At 41.5% G+C, this 23,706-nt stretch overlaps 1 protein-coding gene and 1 long non-coding RNA gene across 3 annotated transcripts; one reads left to right on the forward strand and one right to left on the reverse strand.

Moving 5' to 3' along the window:
- Positions 1 to 477: 477 nt before the first annotated feature.
- On the reverse strand, positions 478 to 6,164 carry LOC139798576 (uncharacterized). Its single transcript, XR_011726864.1, has 3 exons — positions 6,062 to 6,164; positions 1,518 to 4,901; positions 478 to 743 (listed from the first exon to the last, which is right to left on the reverse strand). It is a non-coding gene; the product is annotated as an uncharacterized lncRNA (long non-coding RNA).
- ACSL5 (acyl-CoA synthetase long chain family member 5) lies at positions 1,799 to 22,606 on the forward strand. Of its 2 annotated transcripts, none has more exons than XM_071749401.1 (21): positions 1,799 to 1,930; positions 10,655 to 10,840; positions 11,378 to 11,486; positions 12,149 to 12,213; positions 12,293 to 12,394; positions 12,575 to 12,674; positions 13,846 to 14,024; positions 14,717 to 14,749; positions 14,965 to 15,016; positions 15,535 to 15,608; positions 15,765 to 15,842; positions 16,787 to 16,921; positions 17,506 to 17,640; positions 17,715 to 17,810; positions 18,321 to 18,393; positions 19,276 to 19,364; positions 19,445 to 19,561; positions 20,022 to 20,165; positions 20,726 to 20,827; positions 21,224 to 21,295; positions 21,674 to 22,606. In XM_071749401.1, the coding sequence occupies exons 2-21, from the start codon at positions 10,685 to 10,687 to the stop codon at positions 21,812 to 21,814; spliced, it is 2,052 nt and encodes a 683-aa protein (XP_071605502.1). In that variant the 5' UTR covers positions 1,799 to 1,930; positions 10,655 to 10,684; the 3' UTR covers positions 21,815 to 22,606. The 2 variants fall into 2 exon arrangements, with proteins under 2 accessions (XP_071605502.1, XP_071605503.1); XM_071749402.1 differs by lacking the exon at positions 1,799 to 1,930 and adding an exon at positions 6,069 to 6,182.
- Positions 22,607 to 23,706: the final 1,100 nt, after the last annotated feature.

Here is a 23,706-nt window from a genome sequence, read left to right on the forward strand (position 1 = left end):
TAGAACATAAGCCCCTGTGGCTTTTAAACATTTTTTCTCACACCTTTTTCCAAAACAAGCTGAAAAAAGATTACTCAGTACTAGCAATTTATCAAGACTTTTGGTCCAGAGCCCAACCTACCCACCTCAGAGATCACACACTCCCTGCTCAGAGTTGCTTAGGGCTCTCAGAATGGTTTTTACCAGTGAGCTAATCAATGATCTTCATTCATCAGAAAGCAACTATATAGATGAGAGGTGACAAAGCTTCACAATTTGGATTAATGTGCTGTTCAAAACAGGTAAAAAGCCATGTACTTTATGTGCCAGGCACAAAGGGTGGAGAAGGAAAAGCAGTTAGAGCTTTACATGTACAACCAGCTCTGGTAATTGGCTTTGTTGCTTCCTTAAGTGACTCTGCTACACTTCACTCCCCTCCCCAATGGTGTATATATATATATATAAATTTATATATATATATAAAATGCATCTAGAAGCCAAAACCACAGCTGGTATCAGTAGTCATTCTAGCTGTTTAGAGGCAATGAGGCAATACCCACTTACATGAATGGGGACCTGCCCAGCTATTAATTATTAGTATCTACTGCATACCTCATAACAGCATTAAATTGACTGCTTTGTTTCTCACATACACAATGTGCCACAGATGGGAGCCAATGGATTTGCATACTGCTGCCATCTCTTCACGCCAAGTTGGAAACCATTCCACTTATTTTCTTTCAGCCTCCATAAACAGACATTTTCTAAAAATTTAGAGGAGATTGCAATCAGAAAGTCCAGGTTGATCATTAGTGTTGGCACAGGTGCTTCCACTTTTATTTATGTCCACTGACACAGACAGGTTCCCCCATGCCAATCAAGAATATTTAAGATCATTAATGAAAAGTGAAACTCTTCAAATATCACACAGGAGGCAAAACCCAGTCAAACCAGGCCTGGATCAGCAAAATCTTCATGATCTCGACTAGTCCTGACAGTATTACGTGAGTGCTGAAAGGACTTTGGTATTTAGTCTTACATCTTGGATCAGGAGGAGCAAAGTTCTTCCAAAGATCACATCCACAGCCTTTGGAAGCCAAGCCAAGAAACTCCACCTGCCAGCCCAGCCTGCACACCTCGCTTCACAGCTGAGTCTTTCTCAAGCAGCATTAAGAGCAGCTCTGTTATTCCTATTTCATTGATGAAGAAAGAAAAAACAAAAATCAGTGACTTGAAATCTCTGATGAAGCAGGATCAGCCTACTTGCCACTCCAGCAAGCACAACACCCTTTGCACCCCTGCAAAAAAGAAGGTGCATCATGAAGATAACCACCTACATCCCAACTTCATCAAGTGCCCCTACCACAGAAGAGAATTCTGCTTCACAGACACTTGAGCTGCACAACAAACCCCTGCCTCAGTGGTTGGCCATGATTAAAGAGAGGCCCCTACACAAAGCAGCAAGGAAAAATATCAGAACATGTTTGCTTGCTCAAAGTGCAATCTGAGGCATCTTTTCTCGGTGGAATGAGACTTACTCAGTAACCCATGCATACTGGGAGTAAACAGGAGTCCTATTAAACACCCAAGCGTGCAGCTTTTTGCAGGGCTGGGATTTGCTTTCACAGTGTGCTGCTCACTTCTAAAGCTCTTGCGCAAGAGTTGTATGTTTAACATTTCTAGCCAGCCAAAGTTGCTCTTTATATTTGATCAGGAATTTTTTTTTTTTTTTTTTTTTTTTTTTTTTACCTTTGAACCTGTTGCAATGCAGGTTCAAAGGTTACCTGGGTGCAGTGTTGCCTGTTTATTAAAGCCACACACTGATGATTCTGGGCTTAGTCCTGCTACAGCAGCTGGGGAAGCACCAACCCTTGAACACCCACTTGGAGTTGTAAAGCAGCAAAGCAAGCAAGCTGTACCGGCCCCTCCACCCTCCTCCAGCTGAAGGAAGGTAAGCAAACCCCTCCTTTCCCAAGTACCAGCCTTCCTGCTCCTGCACAGCACTGCAAGTAGGACAGTAGCCTCAGTCAGCTGCAATGCCTGGACCCAAAGCATTCTTCCCATCACGCTGTGTGCTGCTAAAGGCAACAGCTGAGTGACAGCCTGCACGTTATAAAAGCAGCAAGGCTGGACCCACAGGTGGCATTCAAAGAAATCACAGCCTGAGCAAGAGCAACCACCTGAACACCACCTGTTGCTATACCCTGGCAGGAGCCAGAAACCTGACTAGGGTCCAGGCTGAAGCCATTTTCTTAGCAGCTCGTTTGTTATTTCTATTTAAAGATCCAGTGCACAGAGTACCAGTGCCTGCCTCCCATTCTGACTCCTTTAAAACAGAGCTCCAGGAACAGAAGAATCATTTGTTTCCACAGCATCGCAGACAGATTTTGAAATCTCATCAGTAAAACTTGTTACATGCAGATCATTACACACACAGGCTTACTGGCAACATTTACTACAATAGCACCTTAATCCCTAACTAAGAACACAGAATCTGGCTATAATACCTTTCTTTATGTTTTAAATACACAGATCTTAGGCATGCCAGAGTGCTGCCATTGCCTTAGTACAATTGCTTGGTGAAGCTATAGAGATAGAGCCTTCTTCAAGCTCTTTCTTGAGGACAGAGCTTCACTGTAAAAAAGAGGACAGCAGAGAGTAAAACTAATTAGAAATCAAGCTGCGAGTAAAAACTGGCAAAAAGTGTGCTTCTCTTCCAAGTCCTAAGCCAATCATCTGCCTCTTGCTACCTTCTCTGAGGAACCCAATTATGCTCTGAGAAGATAATTTATGGCCCTATGCAGTTACTCTGCTTTACAAAAGCCAGAAGGCTGTCCTAGGGAGTGTAGCAGAGAAATAAAGAACGATTATTTTCCCAGAATTAAGAAATTAAACTGGAAATCAAAACCCCTTCAAATAAAGTGAGACCACACTTCCCACAGACTCATAAAATTTTGATCCATGTCTTGAAGTGACAAAAGAGAAAGCTGTACACTGAGGTAGTGCTGCCCCTTCTTATATTTAGACCCTCTGCTATTTGCCACAGGTACACAGAATGTTTTGACATCTTTGTATGCAAATGCTTGTGTTGTGACATGATCTTAGGGCTTATTACAAAAGCTCATCTTACCTGTCCTTTATGCAAACCTTTTGTAATACTGACAGTAGAAGGGAAACAACTTGAACTCACTATACATATGCTCATCTTAATTTGCCAATGGATATGAGAGATGCAAGTGCACTTTTTGTGTAAATGTGCAAAAATAAGCAAAGGTGGAATTAGTCATGACTGCTTTGCTTTATTTTTTGGCAGAAAATTGCTAGCAAAAAGATGTATTTGTGCCTCATTTAAAAAGCTGGGGCTTATTCAGACCATTTGAGGCAACATAAAAAACCTAAATGTCTAAAAATTTGCATTTCTCATAGATACAGGGGAAAGAGCATTAGCCATATTCTAATTTATGAGCATTAACCAGAACCTCTCAGTAAGGAAGGTAACCTCCACAAGTTTTTTCTATGTGCATCCCTTAACCCAATTTATATTGGAGCTGTGATCCCCACTGCATCCAGTGCAGTGTAACCTTACCAGCTCAGGGACCTCCACATCATACTGAAACTGAAACTCTGCTTCAGTTAAATGCCACAGAAGCACCTCTAGGTAAGCAAAGCCAAAGGCAGAGGAGTTTCATGCAGAACAAGCTATCTCGTTCATCTTTACCTAAAGCTTACAGCAAAATTAGTGATCAAGCCTCAGCTTCCCTAAAAGTACATCTGCATCACTAAATAATGCCACAGCTACAGTGTAGGTTAAGCTTACATGAATAGCATAAAGTTTACAGCAGCAGTAAAACCATGATTTCAATTAGTAGAGGCTGTGTTGTAGCAAGCCAAGGTCCAGGCCAGGTTGCATTCTGAATGCAAGTAGATGGGATGTTACTCCATCCCAGCTATAGTCAGTCTAGCTAGGCAAATTATTCTGAAATCCTACAGCATAGAAAAACTTTCAGATGGGCAAACTGGTAAGTGGGAAAGCAATTCCAAGATCTGAGGTCAAAGTAGTAGAGTGGTAGGTGAAGCTACTGTCTTCCCTGCCCAGCAGACCTGCTGCACAATTCCAGTTATAATAGGCAAGCATTGGAGAGAAAAAGGGAAATGACAGCACCTTAAACAAAGGAATGCAACTGTAAAACCATAAAGAAAACCCCTGTCACAGCAGGAAACAAAACTGAAGTTTGTAATGTGATTCACTGTTACCTTGTGCAAATAGTTACAGGCACAGAAGTCTATACCATAACAGAAAGAACTAGGTAACTTAAAAAAAAACCAAAAAACCCAAAAAAAAAAAACCAATAAAAACCCCAAAACTCTCAAACCAACACAAAATACAAAAAACAAATAAACCAAAATCAGCAGCAGAAGCAGGGATCCAGCCCAGCAGCAAGCAGGTTACAGCAGTACTAAATGCTGCACTCAAACAAGTCTCAGTATTACAGCTGCAAAGCTCTGCTCAGCTTGATGCACATGCAGCTACAGAGAGACTGTTACTACTTTTGAGAGCACAGCTTTATACCCAGAGAAAAATATAGCAAATAGGTTATAAACAGTAAGTTATAATTATCAGAACAGGAGGCCTTGGCATACTTTTCACCAAACTCTTCTGAAACACGTCAACTTCCAGCGCTTTTTCTCGGCAAACAAAAAAAACCTCAACAACTTCCTCCCTAATTTTTTTTCTAGCCACTTCAGTTCCCCCATGTAAGTTCCTCCCTTTCACAACCTCCCCTCCCAACATGCTTTTCTGCTTGCTGATGTATTTAAACTCAGAAGAGGGAACAAGCTGTAGCCTTTAACATGAGTGTTCCCTAATGGGTTGGTGCGCTGTTGCCGTTTTGCTTAAGGAAGAGTTTGGCTTCTTGCCCCATCTGCAAAATGGTAGGTGGTTCTGATTGCTGGTTCTTGTCTCTGTATTTCCTCTGAAGTGTTTTCTGTGTAAGTGATGAAGTTTTATTGCTAATAGGCTTGCTTGTTGTTACTCAGATGGGCTTGGCAATAACCCACGTGCAAGTGCAGTGATTCGCTGTAGTGTTCAAGATAAAGACTTTGTCATGAACCTACAAGGAAATCTCAGGTAGTGAGCCACCAGTTAGATGTTAACCTTAGGCTGAGTTACATTCATATATATATGTTTACTCTTTACTCTTCGAAATGTAAGTGCTGTAATAATACATAGTGATAAAAGTCATCTATTATATCAATGTTTTTAGTGATAGCTTTTCCTTGTGTGGCTATGTAAAGTGTTTAGTAATGACATTATAGTTTTCTTGGGAGTTTTATGTGAATTTTCAAGCTGAGTTTTAGCTCTAGCTCTTTAAATCATGTTTGTCATGTTTAGAGACAATTTCCTAGTACTATAAAGTTGGTGTACGTACGTGTTGCAAGAATGGGATCCTGTATTATCTAGTAGGTTAAACAGTAACAGAACCCAGTAGCCTAATAATTTTTAAAGTTTTCAAAATGTCAAAGGGCTGGTTAAACACGTTCAGTCTTTTCAAGTAGAATTTTATATGGGAAAAACTCGTATAAAAGAGTAAGTGCTTGGATTTTTAATTTATATGTCAAAATGACTTTTTATCCTAAGTAGTGTCATGTCATGGTTTCATTCCTCTCCTGATACAGGGACAGTATATCAGATATAGTAAAATTCCTTATGAAAAGATGGCCTTTTTATTTAAATATACCAAAAGGCCAAGTTCAATGGGTTTCCTCAGCAAGGCTCAGAAATAGCCTGCAACATGCAGCCTGAAGCCACAGAGCACCATACTTCCTGCAAGTAAATTACTGAGGCTTTCCCACCCCTTAGTAAAGTGCTTCTCAGGCAAGATAAAAGGATACTTGAACTGTTTGGCTCTGACTCCCCTAAGCAGTACTCAGAAGGCAAAGCCCAACTGAAGTGTTCCTTTGGCTTCATGCAAATTACTCTGGATTTTGCTTTGTGGTTTTTACGTGGCTCTCCTCAGCAGTCACTGCTGAGCTTTTGCACTTTCGCTGCTCTCTGGATGCTAAAAGTCAGATGTTCCAAAACCCTGCAGAATACAAGACTTCTCCTTGCTGCAGCTGGAGGAAGATGGGATACAGTACTTCCAAGGATTAAGGACTGGCACAGTGGCTCACATCTGCAGGACACCTGGCAAGAGCTGCACTGTGTAAGCAAATTTTAAAAGTGAGCTACGGGTGGCTAATTCATGAAACCAGTGTAGTTGGTTCTACTATTCCTGCTTGGAAAGAGTTACTGTACTAATGCTGATCAACAAGTTCTCATGATCACCTCAAAAGCATATCATAGAATCAGAATAATTTAGGTTGGAAGGGATCTCTAAAGGTCATCTAGTCCAACTCCCCTGCAGTAAGTAAGCAGGGACACCCTCAGCTAGGGCAGGTTGTTCTGACCCTTGTCAAGCCTCACATTAGATATCTCCAGGGATGAGGCCTCCACTACCTCTACTCTCCACTATTCTACCTTTCCACTACTCTATGGTATAGAATTTTTTCCTAACATCCAATCTAAATCTGCTTTTCTCTAATTTTGCCCCTCATCGTATCACTCCATTCCCTTGCAAACAGTCCTTCTCCAGCCTTTCTGTAAGCTCCCTTCAGTGCTGAAAGGTTGCTATTAGGTCTTCCCAGAGCCTTCTTTTCTCCAGGATGAACAACCCCAGCTCCCACAGCCTCTCTTCACAGGAGAGGTGTTCCAGCCCCCTGATCACTTTTGTAACCCTCCTCTGGACCCACTCCATCAGGTCCATGTCCTTCCTGTATGGTGGGCTCCAGAGCTGGATGCAATACCCCAGGTGAGGTTTTGTCAGAGCAAAGTGGCAGAGTCACCTCTCTCAATCTGCTGGCCTTGCTGCTTTTGATGCAGTCCTGGGCTGCAAGTGCACACTGTTGGCTCATGGCCAGGTTTTTCTCCACCAGCACCCCCAAGTCCTTTTCTGCAGGGCTGCTTTCTAAAACTTCATCTCCCAGCCTGCACTGATAGTGTGGGTTGTACCCACCCAGGTGCAGGACCCTGCATGTGGTCTTGTTGAACCTCGTGAGGTTCATCTGCGCCCACCTCTCCAGTTTGTCCAGGTCGTATGCAAGAAGCTGTTTCTTAGGCAAGTTTGAGACAAATAATAATTCTAGAAAACATTCTCCCAGGCAGTGCATGACCCTTGGTTCTGAAAGAGTGCAAGTATCAGAGGTTACTTTGCTGTCTGTACAAAACAGATGGGATGGAGGAAACACTGATTTCATTCTTAAAATTTATGACCTTGGAGGCATAAAGCTCAGCCACTTTCCAATGGAGAGGATCTCCTGACTTGGAGAGAGTACAAAATTACTGTTTCATTCCTTCTAGGTATGAAATTGCTGTAGAGCTTTGGGAGGTACAGAACATGTACTCCTGAACCCAAGACTATTAGTGGCATCACTGTAATCTCTTTGGATAAAAACTAAGCCTTTGTACTCCAGAGCCTAATGCATCTTATCCCTGACCATTGACCAGGGCAGACAGCCTCAGTACTTTGACTGTCTAGCATCTCATTGCACAGGAGGACTGATGGGTGGTTTCACACATCCTGTGCATTTTGTATCTCTCTGGTCACTGGGAGTTGAGCCCTCACAGGTTTCCAGTACTCTACCCACCAAGCTTAAGAAAGCAGCTGGTGCTCATACTTGCCCTACAGTGGACATTGGGGTGTGTGAAAAATGCCCTGGCCCTGTCTCATACATGAGTTGAGTTTTCACACTGTTGATGCAGAACAGGTGTTGTGCACTGGGAGTTGTGGGTTTAGCTCTGGTTGTAGTTGCTCCATGGAACAAACCTAGGGCAGAGCTGTTCTCTTCCCATGGACAGAAAACACAGTCAAGAAAACACAGACTCCTGTTCCCCCTGCCAACTTTTCTACTTTGAGGGCAGCAGAATGAAGTGGCTTTTGGAGGATATCAGAGGTTATTAACTAGTGGTTACTTAGATTTGACAGGAATCATAGTACAGCTAGGGTTGGAAGGGACCTTAAAGATTATCCAGTTCCACTCCCCTGCATGGGCAGGGACACCTTCCACTAGAGCAGGTTGCTCAAGACCCCATCCAACCTGGCCTTGAACACTTCCAGGGAGGGGGCAGACACAACTTCCTTGACCAACCTGTTCAGTGTCTCACCACCCTCAAATTAAATAGTTTATTCCTAATGTCTATTCTAAATCTCCCCTCTTCAAGTTTTAAACCATTTTTCCTTGTCCCTCACTACGCACCCGTGTGAAAAACCCCACCCCAGCTTGTACTTCCAGTAGAAGCTTTGGGAACAGGAGACAAGTGTCCTTGTGCTGGGAACTGAGACAAACTTGCTTGAGCATCTCCTGCCACAGCCTGAATAACACACCCTGTGTACTTTGTTGGGAATAGCTAAAGCCTATCTGAGGGAACATGGCTGGAAAGTAGAAGCAAAACACTGTCACTATTTTATTCATGAAGTAAGGAAACTGAAAATAGCCTTTCAGATACAAAAAGCATTTTTTTATGTGTGTGTGCTGCAAACAAGATCTAGGTATTTGTGGTTTTTTTAATGCAATGCTTAATTCTGTCTTTAAAGGATGTTAGGCTTTTGACTTTCCCATGTATGGTCTCCTTCAGTGCTGTAAGCAGGGTAGAAAAGACAGTTAGGAAAAAAAAATGAAGCAAATAAGCAAAAAATGCATCCCGGACTTCAGAGAGAAACTCTTGAGCAGATCTTTCTTTAAATTAAAAATCCATTTAGCTCATAACTGAAAATCAGCCTTGACTATCAATACTGGTCAGGTTACACTGGGATTAGACTACTGTCTGGTTTATCTTCTTTATGCACACACCTGTGGAATTAGTTCAGAGTCTGAAGGCAAAAGCTTTGCTGCATTTGATAATCTTCAGGCTTTTACCACACTTGATTGGGTGATCTCTCTGGACTTGTGCAAGTTCTCTGCTCCAAGCATCGTTATCCTTTAGGGCCTGATGTTCAGTTTTCCCAGATGCCTTGGCACAAACTGCTTTGTGTGTGAGTCAGTGAGGAGATGACAATAACCTGACAGATTTTCTGTGACTTATCTACTGCTGTGTGGAGCATCCGGGGTTAGTGGGTTCTCTGATCCCTACCACAAAAAGGTCAGGCAAATGTCAGCTATTAATTTCCTGTCAAATAAGTCCATGTAACAGGAAGCAGATATTTGTGACAACTCTACTGAGCTGTCTGATTAGACAGTGTTAATGTTAATTGGTGTTAATAAGTTACAGCAGAGGCCTTAGTGCTATAGACATGATATGCAGCTTGTGTATTACCTCTAACATTATCCCAAGCCTTCCCGATTTCTAGGAAATTGTCCTTAAATTACTATTAAAATGAGCCCATGAGATCATGCACTTCAGCCATTAAAGCTGGCCCAGCTGTGCAGGCATGTGGTCTCTTTGGTTGTCTGTATAACTCTATTCTCTTGCTGCTGGTTGGAAAATTTCATGTCCAGGGAAGGGTCATCTGAAATGCACTGAGTGCAACTCCTTTTTGGCCCATCTGGGGATGGAAGAAAAGCCCAAGCTAATGGCTGTTAATCAAAATTCAGGAGAGCTGGACATGAGTACTCCAGCATCCTTTTTAAAAGATGCAAGAAGAGATGTACCAAGGTCTAGTTTTGCAACAAGCTAAGGAACAAGCTAAGCTTCTAACACACAAATACTATAACTGACAATTGCTCTGTCACTTGGATCTAGTAGTGGCCTCTCAATTAAAGGAATAAAGTTTGCATATGCAACTCTTCATCCTGGAGACATGCCTCTACTAAAACTGCCTAAATGCTCATGCCATAAAGAAATTCTTATTCATGTTAAGAAAAGAGGGAGTGTCAGACTCACCATAAACTAGATATTGTTTAATCCCCTAAGAAAGAAAACTCTTTGCTAACTTCTCCAGTAATGGGTTCCAAGACATCACTGCCTCTTATAAGAAACCCTGAATTCTCAGTTTTTGCTTCTTTGCCCTTGAAGGAAGATGCTTTGGAGGCTGCAAGCAGCAGAACTGCTTCTCAGTTTCCCAGCTGCAGTTTTGACATCCTGTTATCTTATACTGAACTCACTGACACTGCCTGAAATATGTGTCCAGCATAAACCCTGCATTCCAGTAACAGCAGCTGATCAGGAATATATTGCTTGTCCTGCAGATTTCTACCCGTATGTTACACCTACATATCTTTTAGTAATACCCCCAGTGTTTTAGCAATACCCCTTCCTATTGGACAGCTGTATTATCGAGGAGTTTTCTACTTCCACTACCCTCATCATTGCGTTTTTTGGTTATACTTAATTTAGGAAATTATATACTGTTTTTTTCCCAGGCAGATTTTTATTCTTGAATAGAAAGAATTGACATCTGTTCCTTGTCTGACTTAATCAGGCTTGAGCTTTTTGTGGAGGTGGATGCAGCAAGGATTAAGGGGACAGGTGACTTGAGTTTTCTTAAGAGGCTTAAAGCATGCTTCATTATTGTACCAGGACTCTTTAGGGGCAAACTGCTGAAATTATTTGTAATCTTACTTAACAAACTACTTAGGTAAACATGGGTCATAGTTGTGAGTGCTTCTAACTCATGTCAACTAAACCTCCTGTTTGTTTCAGGTTCAACTCTGGCTCCACTGACCCTGCACGATGATCTGGATACTTCAAGTCTTGTTCTCACCGCTCCCAACACCAGCACTCATTAGTCTGATTGTATTTGGAGCAGCTGTCTTCTTGTGGGTGACAAGCAGGCCAAAACCTGTCTTGCCTCCTGTTGACTTGAACAAGCAGTCAGTAGGAGTAGAGGTAATACTTAACTCTGCTTGTGGGCAAGGACTATTCTTGAGCTTAATCTGAATTCTGATCTACTCTGGATATCATCAGTGGAAATTCTCCTGTCTGATACACACAGCCTTCTCTCCCAGGTGTACAACTCAAAAGTATGGTAGGGAAAAGGGAAGATTTAGGACACTAAGAGCAGCTTTTGCAAATGGGGTTAGTTGGGCTTTTGACCAGATGGCCTTGGCTGTCACTGACTTTCTTTTGTATTTGAAATGCTTTGCATCAGCTTTGAGATTGGTGCTAGACTGCAGTGCCAGGCTTTGTGTATCTAGGCAAGTGGTAGCACTTGGTCAAGATCTCTCTAATGACCTGTAATTGCATATTAATCTAGAAAATTCCTCTGCATATGACTAAATAGATCAAAATCAGGAAGGAAAATGAGACTTCCCTAACAAGACAATGCTACTGAAATGCTTTAAAGGGGATGGCTGGGAGAATGGATGAAGAACAAATGACATTGCTTCTGTCCTGCACTGCTTCATAACTCTGCTCTGTTCCTAGGGAGGAGCCAGAAGAGGTGCAATCTTGACAGATAATCAACTGATTTCTTATTACTTTGAAGATGCTAAAACCTTGTATGAAGTTTTCCAGAGAGGCCTGCATGTTTCTGGTAAGCTTTGCTTCTGATTGTACTTTTCTATCCGAAGTAAATGAAATTATTCCAAGCTCTTTTACCTTTGCAGCCAGTACTGAGACTAGCAGAAGCTTTCCTAGCCTTCCTAGCCACTAGGAGTGGAGTGACAAGTGACCATATTTCCCCCCTCCCTCTGATTTTGAAATAGTCTTAGTTGTCAGGCTGGGCAGGAACAAACATCAGAAGGTTAAGATGGCAGAGTTCATGAAGAGTCAGGAGATACCCAGCATCAGAAGGAAGCTGGGGGGGGGGAAAACACCTCTGCTTTGTCTCATGATGCAGGTTTTAGTGTAAAATTACTGCCTGCTGACTACAGGTATCAATTTGTGCCCATGTGACTTCAGAAGTCCCATGGATGGAAATAAGAGACAGCTTACAAACTCCTTCAGCCCCACGTGGAATTGATGATATGGGAAAATATCACCAGGTCATGGAAATATGGCTTGTAAGGATAAAGCAAACAGTCTTGCAGTGTTGGTGTGGGCAGAGTGCTTAACTATGGACACCATACACATCCATGCTCCATGCAGTTATCTGGATGTCTGACTGAAAATATTTCCCACTTACAAGCTTTGCATTTAAGTGCTATGAAGCTTCAGCACTGAGCTTTACAGCTGATCTCTGAACCCTTCCATCAGGAAATGGCAACTGTTTAGGCTACAGAAAACCCAAGCAACCTTACCAGTGGCTGACATACCAACAGGTGAGTATTGTACATGACAGATCATTTTAATTTGGGGTGCTATGTTGTAACACTGAAGTGAGGGAAAACTCTGTTACAGGTTCTGGACAGAGCTCAGTATCTGGGATCAGGGCTTCTCCAAAAAGGATGCAAACCATCACCAAACCAGTTTATTGGCATTTTTGCTCAGAATAGGCCAGAGGTAAGCAATGAATTGAATATTCTAACACCTGGAGAGAGAGGAGGGTCTGTATTTACATAACTTGAGACCACCTCAGGAACAATTACAACTGTCTTTTGTAGTCAAGCTGTGTGAAATCTGTAGGTAAACCTGTCTCCTGAGCTGCTAGTGTTGTTTAGCTGTCCTGTTTTCTCTCTTCAGTGGATCATTTCAGAGTACGCCTGCTACGCTTACTCCATGGTTGCTGTTCCCCTCTATGACACTCTGGGGCCAGAGGCCATTGTGTACATTGTTACCAAAGGTAAATGGTGACTTCCACTTATTTCATAATGATTTCTCTAACAAGCTTCATTTTGAGAAGATTGAAGTTTAAGGGAATTAGATGCAAAAATCAGAGTAGCTTTAACCTTACTGCTTTCAGACTTTTTATAGGTGCTTAATTTTCATAAAGAAAGCTGCTTTGCAGGGGACATGGGTCAATGCCTAGAAGAAGCCAGGTGGGCTTCCTATGTCCCCTGATCTTTTGGATGCAGGTCCACTGAAGACCTGCCTGCAATCTGACTCCTCAACTATTTCCTATTTGAGGTTTTGCAATTTTGAGCTGGAATACTGCCAAGCAGACAATGCAACCAGGCTTGCATGCAAGTTATAACTAGATGGGTGTCTCTGATTTAAAAGTGTAGGACATAAAAAGTGGTGGAGGGAAAGGTAAAGATAAGCCTAAATCTGTTTAATCTACCTGGTTCTACAGCAGCAGCAAATGTGCCATCACGGAAGAAAGTGGTGAGAAAGCTTGAATAAAACTTGAGACTTTCTTCCCCTAATCTTAGAGGAGATATGGTGTGGAGGGGAAACATCCTCTGCTGTCACAGGAATCTGGGATCCAACCCATAAGCAGGATTTACCAAGCAAAATCACTTCAGCAGTTATGCTGGTGAACCCTGCAAACAGCTCTTGTTTTGGGACTACATAGCTGAGGTTTACAGGGCTAGTGGGGAACGTGCATGTTCAGGCAAATCCACTTCTGAACACTTAATAGGAAATGGTTTTGTAATTGCATAAAACTCTCTGACACATGCAGGGAAGCTGTGGCATTAACTCAAGAATTTTAGGTATCTCTTTCAAACAGAACTACCTTTTTTATGTTTAAGGAGAACAGTGAGGACAATTCTGAGTTTTTGTGACAATACCAGAAGTTTAAATGCCTATCCTGACTGTGACTGCAGGTGTTTTTCTCCAGTTCCTCAGCATTTGCCCTCACTTTGTGTAGCTATAATATGATGTTTGCCCAATCATTTGGCTGTGGTAGAGGGAACCTTCTTAGCACAGTAAGGCAGCCACTGAATCCATCTGAACAAATGCAAGTAGCTTTACAACAAACCAATGCTATGTTTAAAACTTATGTGCCATTGAGCTGTCAGTAGTCTCATGTCTTCTAAACAGACTTCTGAAGTTTGATTTCTTCTCTATAGGTGACATAAGTATAGTGATCTGTGACACACCTGAGAAGGCACAGATCTTGCTTGAGAACTGTGAGCAAGAAAAGACCTCATGTCTGAAGACTGTCATTCTCATGGATCTCTTTGATAAAGAGCTCAAGGAGAGAGGAGCTAAAGTGGGAGTGGAAATTCTAGCACTGCAAGAGGTTGAGGTAGGTGATTAAAGGCTTCTGCTTGATGGTGGAGAGGAATTCCTTGCCAGCTAGACATCTGGACCTTCTCTGGCAACAGTGACACTTTTGATGTAAGCATTATCCAGTTGTCACACCTGTACCCAAGATCGTGAGCAGTCATTTTGAAACTTGCTATATTTGGCCAAATAGACTTGCAGAATTCAAACCATTAACTCAAGTTGTGTCCATGGGCTGTGCACAGTCAGTATGCATTAAACTGAAGACTTCCTTAGCTTAATTCATGGTGCAGTTGTAACAGGATTTATAAGGTAGTTGAGTCTCATTGAAAATGTAAGTACAAATTACTGGCTGCTTTTACATCTCAATACTAGGTTAAATCTTCCAGATATGGCACATTAATCTTGAAGTATAAGAGATGTGGCCTACATCAAATAACATGAAATAGCTCTGCTAGGGTCTTCCAAATTCCTTTAAATTGTTCTGGTCACTTTATAAACACTCAAGTTCATCTTTTTACAACCCAAGGAGTCAGCTTTTCCAAGTTGTGTGTACAAAATTCAGGAAGAGCAACATCTCTCTCTGAATGAGAGAGCATATCAAGAGACAAAGTAAAATCCAGTATTGCATTTGAAATGCAATTACCTGTTCATCTGCTATTGTTGCACATCTTTCTGTTGCATTTGTTAAGCTGTGTTTTCTCTCTAACACAGGAGCTGGGAAGAAACAACCTCAGAGAACCAGTTGTAAGTATCTCTGTGGAAGAGTTATAAACTTGGAAAACTAGTCTCAAAAAAAGACTTGTTACTATGCTGCTGGTAGAGAAGGCTGGCAGGATAATTTTTATATCTTGCCTTGCTGTTTCCAAGGAGTATTCCTTGTTCATCCCCCCTTTACAAAGTGTATGTAAATACTGATAAGCACCATAATCCTTACTCTGACCTTCTATGTCTTTTTCTAGCCTCCTAAGCCAGAAGATCTTTGTGTTGTGTGTTTTACCAGTGGAACCACAGGTAAGAGAATACAGAATGATGCTTCCACACTCAAACCTGTGCTGAAAAAAGAAGCACCTTTCCAGCACACAAAAAAGGAAATGCTAACAACATAGAAGTAAATAAGTAAATTAGAACCACATGGAGCCACTACTACAGTTTTATTTGGGACACTCCCTACAAGTCAAGTGCACTAAGACAAAGATGGGGGGAAGAATAGCCAAATTATGTTGTCTTAGCTATGAAAAATACAGGGATGTAAAATTAGTGATTGGTTGGTTAACTGTGTCTGTGTTCTGATCTAGAGAAACATTGTTCTAACATTCTCTATGCTACTAATTACTCTGTTGCTTCAGTGGTGGTTTTCTTTATATAATATCCACAGCTAACAATTCTTAAGATGAGGTGTATTTGTGATCTCTTAAGACAATGCAAGTTATGACTGACCTTAATACCAACATAGTTCAAACTGAGCCAAAATGAGACTGACAGCAGAAGCAGTCAGAGTCACAGCTGATTTTTGCTTGATCTCTCCTAAGGTAACCCTAAAGGAGCCATGCTGACACATCAAAATGTTGTGGCAAATGCTGCTGCTTTCCTTAGAAGCATAGAGGTAAGCTACTGCTAATGGTGATCTCTAGGCCATGTCACTCAATCATGAAGCTAATGTGTTTTCTGCAAACCATTCACTCCCAGAAAAACTCAGGTTTTGCAAAGTGCCTGCAATGCACTTAGAAGTGAGTGCTAACCTTATTTCTTTTCCCTCTAGAACACAATTGAGTGTACAACTTCAGATATCACCTTGTCCTATCTTCCCTTGGCTCACATGTTTGAGAGAGTTGTACAGGTAAGCAGACTGTGTGCATGCTACTGAACCTCTGCTCACACATCTGGGATGTATGAACTAGTTGAGAGAGTTATGTTTTTTAGAAGTCATACCTAAATGGTTATGACCACCTACCTAAAACCTCTGAACTGACTAAATAATGCCTCCTTACTTCCCTAAGATATGGCTACTACCTTCATTAAATGAAGCTTTGCTCTTTAGTCCAGCATCACTGAGCCTGTGATTTACCAGGTCTGCAAGGGAAATTAACAGCATCAAGCTGTTAGTCAAACACAGTGAAAGCTGATACATGATGAGGAAGCACTTTAAGACCTGTGGATTTAGAGGTAAATAGTGGAATGTCTTCCACTGTTTACTCTGCTGGGCTGGGTCATCCTGCCTGTTTCTCAAGATGAAGTTCTAGTCTTCCAATTAAAATAGGTTTCCTCCAGCACCTCCTATAAGCAACACTTAATACACTTCCTACAGAGACCATGAGCAACTTTGTCAGGATCTAACTCCTCACTGTGTAATGGTCTCAGAACTCTTAACCTCAATTACCAGCCAGGTACTTAAACCAGGATGGTCTTGTCCCATTCCTTGTCAAGCTGTTAAATTATTCTGTTGCTTTGTATTTAAATTTCTAGGCATCTCAAATGTTATTAAAATAGAACAGCTGCTCCAGACATGTTGTAGCTTGTATTAATTGCATTCAACCATAACATGAAACCTTGTTTTGTTGTGCTGGTGGACTACAAATTAAAGTTGCATGATAGAATTTAATCTTTGTGTTTCTATAAATCAAATTATACTAGCACAGCTGTCTGTATTTCCTCAAAGCCTATTGACATAAGAACTTTCCCCCCACTGGGCACAGGAAATCATGCTGCTTTCCACAGACAAATAATTATGGGTAATGAAGCTCGGAATTATCCTTGACTAAACTTAGTCTGATCAAATTCTAGACTGTGGTCTACTCCTGTGGAGCAAAAGTAGGCTTCTTCCAAGGAGACATCAAGTTGCTAACAGATGACATGAAAACCTTGAAGCCAACACTGTTTCCAGTTGTACCAAGACTGCTCAATAGAATATATGACAAGGTATGTGAGCAATTTTAGCTAAATGATCCTCATATTCCTATATCTAAGCAAGTACAATAATTTAAATTTATATTGAATGCATCATAACATCACTAGGAGAAAGAATTCTTTTAAATCTTCATTGAGGAGATGGCAAGAGCCCTGGGACCAGCAGTGTAAGAATAGTGTATCCAGTCATGACTGGGCTAAGTCTGTTGCTTTTCAGAAACAAAAAGTTTGTTTACTTTTGGAATGTAAATGAAACAAATTCAAAGCTAGAAGGCTCCCTATTCTTCAAAGCTATAGGTGAAGTATTCCAGCTGTAACACAAATCAGTATTTTATAGAATCATGGGAAGTTAGGGGTTGGAAGGGACCTTGTAGGACCATTTAGCCCAACCCCCTTCCAGAGCAGGGTCACCTATAGCAGGTCACACGTCCAGGTGGGTTTTGAATTTCCTCTTGGTTCATCTCCATGGTTCATGGCAGTAATGAAGACAGACCCTAAAACATCAGAGTAAGATATGGTGTCTTCTCATAAAGCAAGAGCTGCTGGAGGTGCAGATGGGAGCTCAACCCAGGAGTCATTGTTACTTTTCCTCGCAGATACAAAGTGGTACAAAGAGCCCAGTGAAACGCTGCCTGTTGAACTTCGCTGTGATGATGAAATTGGCTGAAATAAAACAGGGCATTATTCGAAATGACAGCATTTGGGATCAGCTGGTCTTCCATAAAGTTCAGGTAAGTTACTCCAAGAGTAAGTGAGCTGAGTGATGTGGTATTGGAGGATCTGATGGCATCTGTTCCACTTGTAGGAAACCATGGGTGGAAGAGTGCGTATAATGGTAACGGGGGCAGCCCCCATATCTCCCTCTGTCCTGACATTTCTGAGAGCAGCCCTGGGCTGTCAGGTAAGCTGAGGTTTTGTGTTTTTTTTTTTCTTTAAAGTAAAAAAGATCTGTTTTGTTACCCCCCAAATGATATAGCTTGTTCCTGGGGAGATTGCTGTCAGTCTTCTGTATTTATTTACAGGCTGCTTGATCTGAGTTAACTATAGAAGAAAAAAAAATTCTGCAGGGCTGGCTTCAAAGTACACTACTAAAAAATTATCCTGGCCCTGGGTAGGAGAACAGAGCAGCAGAAATAGGAACATGCAGCACTCAAAAATGAAGCAGCTGCCTCTGAGCTTTGTGTCATAAACTGATACTCAATGAGCTCCCAACACAATAAATCTGAGAACAGAGCTTGGAGTGTGCTCATTTAGAGCCAGGTTTGAATAAGTGGACTTAAGACCAAGAAGTCTTAAATGCTAAGATTGTCTGGGCTTCCTTCCTAAGGAGACTTGAGCACAGGTATAGTGGAAGCTGCTCTTTCACACCAAGGATTTAACATTCAAAGAATATTAATCCTTTTTCACACAGATCTTTGAAGCTTATGGCCAGACTGAATGCTCAGCTGGGTGCACTTTCTCAATGCCTGGAGACTGGACAACAGGTATGGTAGCTGAGACTTGAAAACTCTCCCACAACTGTCAACAGAAAGTGACACTCAAGCTTAGGTTCTCTATTGCTTCTAGTTCAATGAAAGCTGAATCCTGGGTACTTAACCTCAAAGTAATTCTTGGTAGTAATAGTCACCTGTATGCTTAATAGGTAGAAAATCCTAGACTCAAATAGGTGAATGCTTCTTGTGTAAAGTGGCACAGATCAGCCTGGACCTTGTCCCAGTGTACAGGAAAGGAATGTCTGTGCAGAGCTGAGCAAAAAGACTTTCAAAATGGCTTTAAGAAAATAGCTTTAGCTCTCAAATAACTTCTTTAACTCAAAGTATTATGACTAAAACATCTGACATGATACCTGACTACCTTCCTGAAGGACTATCTGACCTTGAAGATCTAGCTTTTCCTTTTAGCAAGGATGTTTTTAATACTGTTTTTCCAAAACTCAAGCTTAAGTCACTATCTTCAAGAACACAGTAACTGCAGAGCCCAATGAGCATTGAGATTAAATGAACACTGAGGTCTATGATGGAATTCTGTGGAGACAAGTGTGGTACATGGTTGGTGTGGCTAATTACACCAACTGGTGGCTCTAAGCACTGAGACTTAGCTGCTGCTTATCCTGCAGTAGTTATCTGAAAATGGCATTACAGTATGAACATATGGTGCCAGGCTCCTTTAAAGAGTGATGGTTCTGGCTAAAGCAGTGACCAAAAAGTCAGTAAGCACCTATTACCACTGGAGTTTTTCATATGTACAGGGCACCCAAGTTCTCCCATCCAACTTCAAGACTTAGTCTTTCTAGCTTTAGGTCAAATAGAGCCAGCAGAATTCTCAAAAAGTAACTGTGTTTGGTTTTTTTTTTTCTTTTTCCTTAGGCCATGTTGGAGCCCCTTTGGCTTGTAATATCATAAAATTAGTTGATGTTGAAGAAATGAACTACTTCTCTTCCAACAATGAAGGCGAGGTAGATACAATCTCCTGTGTGTATCAGGAAATACTGAAACATAACACTCGGTGACAAATCATATTCTGTGTTTGCTGTAGGTCTGCATTAAAGGACCAAATGTGTTCAAGGGTTATCTGAAAGACCCTGAGAAGACAGCAGAAGCAATTGATAAAGATGGCTGGCTCCACACTGGAGACATAGGGAAATGGATGCCAGTGAGTAATTGCTTAATAGAAACCATCCCTTGGAATTCCTGGCTAGCTTACAGTAATCTGAAAAGGTAGAGAACTGAATTATAGGATAAAAGTCTTACAGGATATTTTGTTGTCATTCACCAAGTAACTCCAGGCAAAGCTCCAAGGACCAATTAGGTTACAAGATCTTAAGCAGTAACTGCTAGGCCAGTTGTTAAGACTCTTAAGTAGTTAAGTCCCTTCTACAGTGAAGAACAAGGTGTCTTGGCTTTTGTCAGAGGAGGATAAAGGAGCTGTCTAGTCATGTCCTGAGCTAGCTGGAGAAATTAATGTACTTTGCTCTCTAAAGAGAGAGCTCTCTAAAGAGAGCAAAGAATATCTCCAGACTAGCACATGCCCTTCATACACCAAAACCAAACCCATAATCTTATAGAAACGAGACAGATACTGACACTAATAAACCTCTGTCTTTAACTTCTAGAATGGTACACTGAAGATTATTGATAGGAAGAAGAATATATTTAAACTTGCACAAGGAGAATACATTGCTCCAGAGAAGATAGAAAATGTCTATATCAGAAGTACTGCAGTGGCTCAGGTCTTTGTACATGGGGAAAGCCTGAGGGTAAGTGATGCTGGGTGGTAGCATTCTGCAAGAGTTCTGGCAGATCAGGGTGTAAATGTCTGTATGTGCATACAAGAGTTCCTGAAAAAGATCTCTTTCTGAAACTGCCATGTTTGTAGGAATATCCTTTCAGACCTACCTAATTTCCCAACTGATAGCAAAGAAAAGGAGACCTTGGTATCAGGTTGCAAGCAGGGTTACAGCCTAATTACATTCTTTAATTAGTATGTCAGGTCAGCTCTGTGCAGTCTCTCCACTCCCTTTTCACAGGGATGTCACCTATGCAAGCAAAGGCCAATCTTCAGTCTCTAAACCAGCCAAAAGTAATTGCTGGAGCATTCAGCACATGTAACAAACTGCATTAGTGCTTAATTGCTGGTGTCAGAACTCGGATAAATAACTTGAAAGAGCTTGTAGTTACTTTCCAAACTCTGGAAATGGGTGGGGGTGTATGTGACTTGTTATAAAGACATTGTCCAAAACCAAGTTCACATAGACTATGAAAGTAATTTCAGATGCCTTACCTTGGTCTCAGCATGACTACTTCCACTTCTTTTCAGTCTTTTCTAGTAGGTATAGTGGTCCCTGATCCTGAGACTCTTCCAGAATTTGCAGCAAAACTGGGAGTAAAAGGTTCCTATGAAGATATCTGCAAAAATCCAGTGAGTGGCTTGATGTTTTTAGTGTGTTATAGATAGGATTTAATTCTGAAGTCCAATCTTGCGTTGCATCACTTCTTTTTACCACCTTTTTTTTGTAAATTAAAGTGGCTTGATGCTGGTCCAGTCATGCTTACTGTAAGCTATCAGCCTTGCTGTAAAAATGAGAACTAAGTATAGGTGTCTCCTGATGTTTCAAGGGCTACCACTGCTTCTTTTCCCATGAGAAGATAAAAGTAACTTTGTAGAGGCCTTAATATAAGAAATCTTGAATGCTCAATATATGTATGTGTATTCTTGCCAGCCTCAGCTTTATCTGACTGGCTGATGAGTATGGTCTCAAGTTGCAATTACAAAACAGCAGCTTTACCCACTTTATTCCTGCTCTGTTTCTTCTAGGAAGTGAAGAAAGCTATCTTAGAAGATATGATCAGATTAGGGAGAGAGGCTGGCCTTAAATCCTTTGAACAAGTAAGTATTTCAGTGTCTTCATTCCTGTTATTGACTGGGCAAGGATGGGACCTAAGACAGCTGTCCTGGACAACTAATTGAAGTAGTCAGTGAAATATTGACTGGCTGCCTGTCTCTTGACCAAGACAGAGGTGGTTCTACAGGGCAACTGTGACAATTGCCATGAGATAAAAGTGGAAGTCCACTGTAGGCTGCAGGAGCTGTACTGTACTTCAAGCCTATCCTCTTTGTGTCAGCTAAAAGGAGTTTGACTTGCATCAAAAAACAGTTTAGTTACTAGAGCTCCTCTTGCACTGAGCCCAAGGAAGCTGAGTAGACCTGTTGTTTGTCCTCTAAGCAGTTATTTAAGTGTCATGCTAAACTGTTCTATTTTAATAGGTTAGAGACCTGTACATCCACACAGAGATGTTCTCTGTAGAAAATGGACTCTTGACACCAACACTGAAGGCAAAACGACCAGAGCTGGTTAAAGTCTTTGAGAAGCAGATTGAGACCCTCTATTCAAGTATGCAGGAGTAAGATTTCAATTAAACAGCATGGAGTATCCAAACAAATCTGACACTATGTGACCTATGGAGAACACGTGTGATGCGGGGGAGCGAGGAGAACTTGAATATATTGTTTCTGATAACCTGGGAAAAATTATTTTCAGATGAAGATGGCTATAGTATAACTGACAACTGTTAACAACTTGCAGGACTAAGCATCAGCTGCCTAGGCAAAGCCAGAACTTTCACCTTCCTTGGACTGTTAATGAAGCACAAAACTATCCTTGGCTGTTACACAGCAGCTGTCTGCATTCCTCACTGTCAAAAGCAAATTGTGATTTCCTGCTCCAACTATGAACTCCCATTTGTGGACTGATCTGCCATCCAACTGAACTCTTTCATGCAGTTACATGTCTTGGGTGGGGGGAGAGAGTTCAAAACCAAGTGTGGGAAAATAATTTTAGTCTCCACTCAGGATGCTATAATCTGTCTCGGGTGAAGCTCTCATATTATGAATTGGAGCTTAACATCTATTCAGCAAATAAAGCAGCAAATTGCCTGTTCCAGGCCCTGGACATACAGTAGAGATTGTTTTTAATGAAAATGAGTAGTCTGGCATCAACTGGTTTACAAAGTGCATGTATCTAAAGCAAACATAATTTATATTCTAATATGGGATGCACTGGATCAGTTTTTGCACTTTCTCAAATGCAATGGCACTTACAAAGCCTCTACACTTACAAATTTGAGCCTGATACATGGGAAACTTTAGTTTTCCTTCCTAAGGATACAGGATTCAATAAATTGTAACTGCATAATCAAACCAGAGCCTGTGTGTGTGTGACTTGTTTCTCTGCTGCAACTGGACTGTGGGAGCTGCAGGTTTACTGCAGTTAGGGATAACTGCAAGACCACCCAACCTCTGTAGAAAGCTCACCTGTGCCTTGTGCTATCACTGCTCAAGCTATGACACAGGAAGATAGTGCCAGAGCAGTGCCAGATGTTGCTCCTCTAATCTATTTTCCTTTTTGGGCAGTATAGCAATATGTGCTGAAGTCTCAAACATTCTTCCAGTGCAGGCTGTCACATCAAAGTAGGGCATTGGATATCATTTTCTCAAGCTAAAAATGTTACCATAGCAAAAAATGTGATGAATACTGTCTTTTTAGAAACATGTCTTCAATCAGTGTATGCTGTCTCTGCTGACCATTCTTCCCTGTCCCTGTCTGCTGCATCAGGCTGTAGGGCAAGGCAGTGGTACCAAGGATATAAGGGGGGGAAACATGCATGTGGCTTTCCCATGCCAGTTCTCCTTGCATGTGCCAGATTCATCAAGGTGATAGCTTCTTCTCTCTGTATTTAATGTTGTCAGAAATCCTAACCTGAAGGCAACTAGTTCATTTGTTGGTCAGGAAAGACCCAACCCCTTGCTGTGAGGCATCTCTTACTTTTGACTAGTAAAACCAGCTGGGTTCTCTTTCTGAAATCTAAACCCAATTCCTGTCTCTAAGGCCCAAAGACCTTGGTATTTTCAGGTAACTCTACTGTTGCTTGTTGTGCTTATCACAACCTGTCCTTAAAGCATTTTGCTTTAAAAGTTACTGATGGCTTTATCTTTCTCTCCCATGTGAGACTGAGAGGAAAAAAAGGAACCTGAGGGAAGAAGAAATATACACTGAAACTGGATTTGGGTTCTAATGAGCAGGTCAGTTCAGGACATTTAAATCTAGTACAACCATGGCCTGTATAAACTTGAGGCTGAATCCTGTGATGCTTCTTGCTGCATTTTCCAAAAAGTACTTTGGTGATTATAGTATCAATAGGTGAAACTTGCCTACAAAAATCTCCTTGGATGTTGAAGCCTAGCAGTCTGTGGTGGGTTCTTCAACTTGCAGTGTTCAGATAGCAACCACAGTGCTTCAA

The sequence above is a fragment of the Heliangelus exortis genome, chromosome 7 (genome assembly GCF_036169615.1).
Source record: "Heliangelus exortis chromosome 7, bHelExo1.hap1, whole genome shotgun sequence".
In the NCBI taxonomy this organism is placed as follows: Eukaryota; Metazoa; Chordata; class Aves; order Apodiformes; family Trochilidae; genus Heliangelus; species Heliangelus exortis.

Coding starts and splice junctions, on each gene's coding strand:
- ACSL5 (XM_071749401.1), top strand. CDS start 10,685: ATGATCTGGATACTTCAAGTCTTGTTCTCACCGCTCCCAACACCAGCA. Junction 19,562..20,021: donor ACATAGGGAAATGGATGCCA/GTGAGTAATTGC, acceptor TTTAACTTCTAG/AATGGTACACTGAAGATTAT. Junction 20,166..20,725: donor TACATGGGGAAAGCCTGAGG/GTAAGTGATGCT, acceptor ACTTCTTTTCAG/TCTTTTCTAGTAGGTATAGT.